Source organism: Nematolebias whitei, chromosome 17 (genome assembly GCF_014905685.2).
Source record: "Nematolebias whitei isolate Nwh7 chromosome 17, NemWhi1, whole genome shotgun sequence".
NCBI lineage: Eukaryota > Metazoa > Chordata > Actinopteri > Cyprinodontiformes > Rivulidae > Nematolebias > Nematolebias whitei.
In genome coordinates, this window is record NC_056514.1 from 3,895,952 (window position 1) to 3,904,964 (window position 9,013).

The following is a 9,013-nucleotide window of genomic DNA, read 5'->3' on the forward strand; positions in this document are numbered from 1 at the left end:
AGGGGAAATAATCTTGGAGAAGCTGTGAGCTCGACTTTAAGGAATCAATTTTGCTGTTTGGAGTTTCCATCAGAGGAATATACCAGCAAGACTTTAAAGGCAGAAACAACAATTCACGAGTTCTGCCTGACCCAAACTGTAGCCTTGACGGCGGACTTATCTCAACTCCTCCTGGCAAGTTTTGAAAAGAAAAAAGATGTTTTGTCTGTCTCCTCACCCCTCCCTTCCCCAAGGTCGTGGACATGTAACAGAACCTCAACTGAGCTGAAGATGAACGTCACCTCTTGTCTGGACAATGGCTGAGGGGGGGCTCTGGACTATGCTACGACTTTCCCTTAAAAATTCTCTGTCTTCACCGCCTATATGTTCATGTATAACGTCTGTTTCTGTTGCTTTGCTGTGGAGGTTTTTTTGATGCCTCAAATCGTGCCCTGTCTAGGACACGGAGTGAGAGATCTTTTTTTATACCATCTCTCCTCATGTTTTCTTCCCTTTTCTCATCTAAGCAAAATATTATTCTGAATAAGAATAAGAGGGCCGCGCTATTTATAGTAGCAGCTTTGTGCACTCCACCCATCTTTCAGACGACTGTACATACATGTTCTCATTGTATCTCGGTGCAATGATAATAAAATTTATTCTGATTCTGATTCTGAAATGCTGAAATGAAAAAACACAATAAAAATAACACATAAAAAGACAATAGATCAAAGGATAACAAAGGATAACAAAGTTGGTAGTTGATGCACTGCTGATCCCAGGTCAGTAGGGTGTGCCCTGTCCTCAGACATGGATACAAGCAGGGATCATGTACAGAACAGCCATACAGCTGTTGTGTCATCTCCTGCAACAAACTAACCCACAGCTGTTGGACCTGGACCTTGAGGTTTGACAGATGACATTGGGTCAAACTTAATGTTTCAGCTGATCCCACACATTTGATTGGATAAAGATTGTGAGACTTGGCTGGCCCCAGAAGGACCCCTGCATGATGCAAGTAGTTTGGTAGACACATATTGTCTTGAAAGACAATACTAGGTGTGTCCACAATATTGACAGGAGTGGTCGTCTCCACTCTGCACTGTGCACATTTGATGGTCATCATTGGTGATGCTGAACCGATTCATCACTGAATATGAAACACTTCTTGTGAGTCCAAACCTCCTGCTTATTGCAAACGGGTGTCTGGTTCTTGTCAGCCTACACATGGGATGTTGAATGCCCATCGTCACCAGCTGTTGAGACATGACGCAGAGTGGCCCCAGCAGTTTTCCCACCACATCATTCTTCACGCATTATCATAAGTCAAAGATCAATTTATGTTGAGAAATAACATTTTGGTCAAATTTTGAATAACATTATGAGCACTCCCATGCAGTATAAGTCCTAGTTACTCCCACAATATGTTAGCTCAGTATCTGTAAATCTGACTGAGTCATAGTCCTTTTGTGTTAACTAATGTTGAATAATTGTAGCAGCCATCTTTGATTGGACTGACTTTAGAATCAGTTGTCACTAAACATTAAGTAATTATTTAGTAAGAGTTTTGTTAAAATCTGTCCAGTGGTTTATGAGATATTTTGCTAACAGGTAGATACAAACTTATCCCCCAAAAAGTTGGGACATTGTGTAAAATGTAAATAAAACTGTAACAAACCCTTTTTAGTTTGGACCAAAATCACCACACAAATGGAGAATAAAATAATATTTATTTTCTAGAAGAGATATTGCAGATTGGACCGATTCTGGTGCTGGTTCTGGTTTGGGTTCGGGTTCTGGTACTGGTTCCGGATCAGGGACAAGTCTATGAGATAGAGATCGGTTAGTGGTCATGCAGGAGATTATGGGGAGCAGAAAAGTCAAGTAAGAAGGACCACTAACAGTCTGAGATGATCCTGGGGTTCTGAAGAGTAACGAAGTCCAAACTGATCCGGACCACTGCAGGAGAGGCTGAGTCCGGTGAGGGGCTGCAGCTGGCCGCAGCGACAGGTGTGTGGTGAGTCTGTTGAGCGTAGAGACGTAGTCACACAAGCCTGGGTCCAAAACCGGAGAGCAGATGACAGGAGCTACCGGAGGAGAAGACGAGGAGGCGTACTCGTGCAGGCAAAGGTCAGAACCGAAGACGTGGTTATCCAATGGGTCGAGCGAAAGACGATGTCCAGGTAAGTCGTGGGTTCAGGAGCAGGGAGGTCAAGCCAAGAGGGAAGGACATGAACCAGGAGAGGGACAGGAACGAGGAGACAGGTAAACTATGACAAGGGGACATGAAAAGCTAAGGGGGGAACAAGGCAGGATGAGTAACACGAGGTATCTACTTACAGTGAACTGTTTTCAACTACCGGGCCCCGAAGAAGAGAAAGAGTGCAGCTTTTAAAGGGTGAGAGTGACAGGTGCAGCCAGTTGAGTTCAATCAGCTGCTGCTGGCTGCAGTGAAGACAAAACTAAACAACCGTGACATCACCCTCAACCAGCATGCAAGGAAGACAAACTAAAACTCACGTTTATATATAAACAAACATTACCTGAGTGGACAGAATGAATGAAACTTACAGAACAGATCTATTGCAAACTTTAAAGGGTGAGCAGGGTGACAGAAAATATAATCTATGGAACGTGATTCGTGACAAAAACAGGAATGCAACGATTTGAAAATCGCCTAAATCCGTGTTATTTTTACATCCATCCATCCATCCATTTTCTTTACCCACTTATTCCATTTTGGGTCACGGGGGTTGCTGGTGCCCATGTCCAGTAATCACTGTGCGAGGGGCGGGGTACACCCTGGACGGGTCGCAAGTCCATCACAGGGCCACATAGAGACAAACGAGACAAACAAACATTCACTCTCTCACTCACACCTAGGGACAATTTAGAGTTACCAATCAGCCTAACATGCATGTTTTTGGACTGTGGGAGGAAACCGGAGCACCCGGAGAAAACCCACGCATGCACGGAGAGAACATGCAAACTCCACCCAGAAGGGCCCCTGGACCGGGGTTTGAACCAGGGACCTGCTCGCTGAGAGGCAGCAGCTCTACCAGTTGTGCCACCGTGCTGCCGTTATTTTTACAATAAAACATAATAACAACACCACCAGTTTGATCAAGAAAGCTCATCAGAGACTCTACGTCCTCAGACGGCTGAGACGAGCTGGTCTGGAAGCTCAGTCCTCACCTCCTTCTACAGGTGTGCAGTGGAGAGCATCATGTGCTCCAGCATCAACATGTGGCATGGAGACTGCACAGCTGCAAGATAGAAAAGCTTTGCAGAAAGTGGTGAAGGCTGCACAGAAGATGTTGGAGTCAGTTTCCCCACCATCACAGACATCTACACCTGTAGATGCAGGAAGAGGACCACCTGCATCATGAAGGACCCCACTCACCCAGCACACACACGTTTTGCCCCGCTCCCCTCAGGAAGGAGGTTGAGGAGCATTAAGTGTAAAACCACTAGACTGAGGAACAGCTTCTACCCTGAAGCTGTTAGACTCATGAATCTCTAACCAGAAAAATCAAAATCACTGTAATGCCACTTGGTTGTTGATGTGTGCTGCTGACTATCCATGATTCTGATCTCATGCTGCTGATTATTTCATGTTGCTGTGTTCATTAGTCCTCATCTGCTCACACAGACTCATGTTCGTGTTGCTGTTGTTTTGGTGCATTGTTTTTGTACCATTAGTGCTTAGTGTATTCTTAGTTTTGTCACAGTTTACACTGTTTTCTCCTTTTTCTCATCACTCTATTCACTGTTTGACTTTTTCTTCTCTGCTTTCCTGAGTTTTTCCTCTGCTGCTTCTGCCAGCCTCTTTACATGCCACACCTCTCTCTCTGATTGCTGCTGATGGTTTCCACCTGTTTCTGGGTGTATATATACTTCCTGCTTTCTCCACTACGTTGCCAGATCAACTGCTTGCTTCCAGCCACAGCTATCCAGCGTACTCTTTGTTCTCAGCTCTTTAATCTTGATCCACGCCTTTTTCCATCGACCACGCTTTTTGCTTGTCCCCTTTGTGCCTCAGCCTTCTGACCTTGTTGACGACCTATGCCTGTTTTTGGATTTCGCCTTTGCCTCTCCCTATCAGTACTGTGTCCTCTTCAAATCTCGTGTATGAACCCTGCTCACCCTCAACTACGCCTCTGGACTTCCCTTGGTCTCTGCAGCTCTGTACCTCTGCTGGAGCATCCCGTTACAACAAGAAAGGTTAGTGTTTCACCAGACCGTCTGTATTCAGATAACTACTTGTTATTCTGCCAAACACTAACTTTTCCCCTCTGTGTCATTTTAGATACAGTTCCTGCCCCTGGATCTGAGACACCAGAAGCTGTTTATTTACTCAATAAACATTTTAAAAACCTTTCTGAGTCTGGTGTGTCGAATCCTCTGCCATCAGATCTCTGACAAATTGATCTGGCTAAACATGGATCCTACATCGGGCTCAGAATGGCGCTCTTGTGTGGAAGGTACCATCGGTAAATTAGAGACTGGCATGAATGAGATCATGAACATGCTTAAGACTCTTAACTCCTCACTCTAACCCTCAGGACTCAAATCATGCCGGCAGTCCCGCATATGCTGGAACCATGAGTAACCCACTCTGGGAGCCATGGTTGGCTCCACCAGAACTGTTTTCAGGGGCACCGGACCAGTGTCGCCCGTTCCTAACACAGTGAAATTCATTTTCAGCTCCAGCCCTCATCCTTCCCCTCTGAACGTGCTAAGGTGGGGTATACCGTGTCCCTCCTGTCAGGAAAAGCTAAGTCCTTGGGAACATCAGAATGGCAAAAGGATTCAAGGTACTGCTACTCGTTTCATGAGTTTTCAAAAGAGCTGTACAGAGTTTTTGACCCCATCCTCTAAGAAAGAGAGGCTGCTCGTAGACTGTTTTCAGTGAAGCAGGGAAAACAAAGAGTAACTGAGTACATTATAGATTTTCATGCTACGGCTGCTGGTAGTAAATGGAATGAAGAGGCACTAACTGATGTTTTCTACCGAGGGCTTAACAAGGAGATCAAGGACAAACTGGCAACCAAGCGATACCTGGACTCACTACAGGACCTGGAGGATTTGGCGACAAGGTTGGATCTGCTCTTGATGGAGAGGTCCCGAGAACAAACTGAAAGATCCAGCAGAACCTCAAGGCGCCCAGACGACTTCCCCTGGGACCTCCCTCTCCACCACGTCCACAAGAGACACCACCACGAGAGGAACCCATGCAGATTGGATGCAGCCATCTTACTCCAGAGGAATGTGAGAGGAGACATCGGAACAGGCTGTGCTTCTACTGTGGCCAGGATTCTCACAGCATCTCTAACTGTCCGTTAAAAGGCCAGACTCAGCAGAGGAGACTCCTGCTGAGTCAGACTCAGAATCCAGTAATCTCCTCACCCTTCACGTTTCCAGCTGAGCTGTCCAGTTCTGGTAAGACCTGCACCTCCATTAAAGTACTCATCGACTCAGGGGCCGACTCTGAGTTCATGGACCTTCAGTTTGCCCAAGAATGAGGAATAAAACTGTTTAAATCCCCTAAACCACTGTCCACCATAGCCTTAGATGGTCACTCTCTTCATGACTCCTCTTTAATCTCCGAACCTGTGACTTTAACCATAGGGGGTAATCACAAAGAGACATTGCCGTTTTTTATTATCAAATCACCCCACTCTCCTGTAGTCCTAGGGGCCACATGGCTCTCAAAACACAACCCACATATTCAACAGAAGGAGATTGTGGGTTGGTCCGATAACTGTCATCTTGTCTCTTTGATGCGGTCATTCCCTCTATGTCCAAGAACAATATTAAAGAGACTTATCCAGATCTTTCTAAGGTTCCAGAGGAGTACCTTGACTTGAAGGAGGTTTTTAATAAAGTCAAGGCCACCTCTTTACCATCGCACAGGTCTTATGACTGCCCTATTGACTTGGTTCCTGGTTCTACTCCCCCGAAAAGGGCCCTGTACTCTCTGTCTACTCCTGAGCAAGAAGCCATGCAGGAGTACATCAAAACCTCGCTTCAAGCCTGCATCATCAGGCCTTCTACCTCTCCAGCAGGTGCTGGTTTCTTCTTTGTGGGGAAGAAGGGTGGATCCTTAAGACCCTGCATAGACTATAGAGGGTTAAACAAAATAACCATAAAAAAACAAATACCCTCTTCCATTAATGTCATCCGCCTTTGACCTCATCCAAGGCGCTTGATCTTTTACCAAGCTCGACCTCCATAATGCATACCATCTGGTGCGCATACGTGAGGGAGATAGTGGAAGACGGCCTTCAACGCACCCAATGGTCATTATGAATATTTGGTCATGCCTTTTGGATTGACCAACGTCCCAGCTGTGCTCCAGTCTCTGGTCAATGATGTCCTAAGGGACATGGTTATCATTTTTGTTTTTGTTTACCTAGACAACATTTAAATTTTTTCCAAGGACCTAATCTCACACAAGAAACATGTCAGATCTGTTCTCACCCAGTTGTTACAAAATAATTTATTTGTTAAAGCTGAAAAATGCGATTTCCACCAGTCCTCCACATCTTTTCTTGGTTTTATGAGTTCATCCAATTTAGTTGAAATGAGTAACGACAAGGTGTCTGCAGTACTAGATTGGCCAGTACCCAAAGTCCGGAAACAACTGCAGAGGTTCTTGGGGTTTGCTAATTTCTACCGGAGATTTATTAAAGACTATAGCCTCATTGCTAACCCCCTCCATGTTCTCACCTCCTCCAAGAAAAAGTTCCTATGGACAGAGGCAGCTGGTGCAGCATTTAAAGAATTAAAGACTTTGTTTTCTTCTGCCCCTGTCCTCCATACTCCCAACGCAGAAGTACCATTTATCGTTGAGGTAGATGTGTCTAGTGTGGGTGTAGGAGCAGTGCTTAGTCAACAAGATAAGGAAGGAGTTATTGTGCTTTCTTCTCCAGAAGCCTATCGCCAGCTGAGCAAAATTACGATGTCGGGGAACGTGAACTGCTTGCTGTTAAGCTGGCACTGGAGGAGTGGAGGCACTGGTTGGAGGGCGCCCAGTTCCAATTCCAGGTTTGGACCGACCATAAGAACCTCGAGTACCTTAAGTCGGCCAAACGCCTCAACCCTTGACAAGCCAGGTGGGCCCTTTTTTTTCCCGCTTTAACTTTGCCCTCACCTATAGACCTGGTCACAAGAACACTAAACCTGATGCCCTCTCTCATATCATGGAGGAGGATTCTTGTTCCTCGCCTCCTCCTACCGGGGAGTTTATCCTTCCCAACTCTGCATGCCTGGCCGTCACTCAACTGGAGCTGGACCTGCGTCAGGTCAACCAGATGCACCCCCCTCCAACCGCCTGTCCCCCTGACCGATTATTTGTACCCCCTGAGTTTGTCCAGGAGGTCCTCAAGTTTTGCCACAGCTCCCACCTAGTTTGCCATCCTGGTTTTTTAAAAACTGTTTCTTTAGTTTGTGCACAGTTCTGGTGGCCCACATTAAACCAGGACGTGCACTCTTTTGTTTTATCCTGCCCTGCCTGTTCCCAAACCAAGTCCTCACGTCGTCCCCCCTCTGGTCTCCTCCTTCCACTTCCCATCCCGTCACGCCCATGGTCCCACATCAGTCTTGACTTCATCACTGGTCTTCCTCCCTCTGCCGGCAACATCGTCATTCTGACAGATGTTGACCGTTTTCCGATTTTTAACCAGTACAGGCAAAAGAGAGCACATTACACCAGTTTTGGCCTCACTGCACTGGTTACCGGTTCACTTTCGAATCCAGTTCAAAATACTCATGTATGTCTACAAATCACTGAACAGCGGCGCCCCCCCCCCCCCCCCCATCTCTCTGATCTGCTACAACCGTATGTCCCACCACGTTCCCTGAGGTCAGCGGACCAGTTGCTCCTCACAGTTCCAGGAGCTCGTCTTAAGCGCAGAGGTGACAGGGCCTTCTCTGTAGCAGGACCAAGACTCTGGAACGAGTTACCTCTGTTTGTCAGACAGGCCCCCTCCCTCTCGGTTTTCAAGTCCCGTTTAAAAACTCACTACTATTCAGTAGCTTTCAACACCAGATGATCTGTGTTTTGATCCTGTATGCTCCACACTGGTTTGTCGTCATTATCTGCATCATTTTTATGTCTATATTCTGATTTACCTCATTTTGTATTTTGCTTGGTGTGTTACCTGTTGTTTTGTCTGTACAGCACTTTGGTTGGCCTTGTAGCTGTTTTAAGTGCTTTATAAATAAAGTGGTATGGTATGGTAAAATGGTTCACCTGGTCCCGCTTCCCTCAGCCAAGACCCTGGCTGGGATCATATCATGTGAAGTTTTTCACCTGCACAGTCTGCCCACAGATATTGTTTCCGACAGAGGACCTCAGTTTGTCTCCAAGTTCTAGAGAGAATTTTGTGACCTCCTGGGGGTCTCCATTAGCCTCTCCTCTGGCTTTCATCCCCAGACTGATGGCCAGACGGAGAAGGCAAACCAGGAGGTTGAGGCCAGGCTGAGGATCCTCTGTCAGAAAGATCCCAGCCAGTGGTCCCCCAACCTCTCCTGTGTCGAACACGGCCTCAACACTGTCCCTTCCTCTGCTACCCATATCCAAAATCATTAACCCAGTTTCTGTCCGTTTATCTCTACCCAAATCCATGAGAATCCACCCATCATTTCATGTATCCAAAATCAAGCCCTTTTTGCCCTCCCGTTTTCACCCCGCCCCAGAATTATCATGAAGGATCTATCAATGTTGCATTATTGCATGTAAGAGAAAATAGGTCCCTGTGTACATAGATTCGTTCCACCACATGTCATGTGAATGACAATAAAAATCCTTGTATCCTTGTATAATAAACATCAAAAGTTTACAGAAGCTGTAAGACAAAAACAAGGTACTTTTAAATTTGATGGCAGACACACATTGAAAAACAGTTGTTCCACTTCCAGGGGCATATTTCCCTCTGTGAAGCATTTACTTTTTCCTGAAAGTTGATCACGTTTAGTTTAAGCATTTAAAATCTTTATTGTATTATGTTTATGTTACATTGTATTTTGT

General features: G+C 45.9%; 1 protein-coding gene across 1 annotated transcript in view; it reads right to left on the reverse strand.

Annotated features, from left to right (window-relative positions):
* LOC119424085 (exocyst complex component 6-like) overlaps positions 1–8,560 on the reverse strand; it is a 21,919-nt gene extending 13,359 nt beyond the window's left edge. The window contains exon 1 of the mRNA XM_037691554.1: positions 8,297–8,560. Coding sequence (XP_037547482.1) covers positions 8,297–8,560 — 264 coding nt within the window. The remainder of the gene's footprint in view (positions 1–8,296) is intronic.
* Between the last annotated feature and the right edge of the window lie 453 nt (positions 8,561–9,013).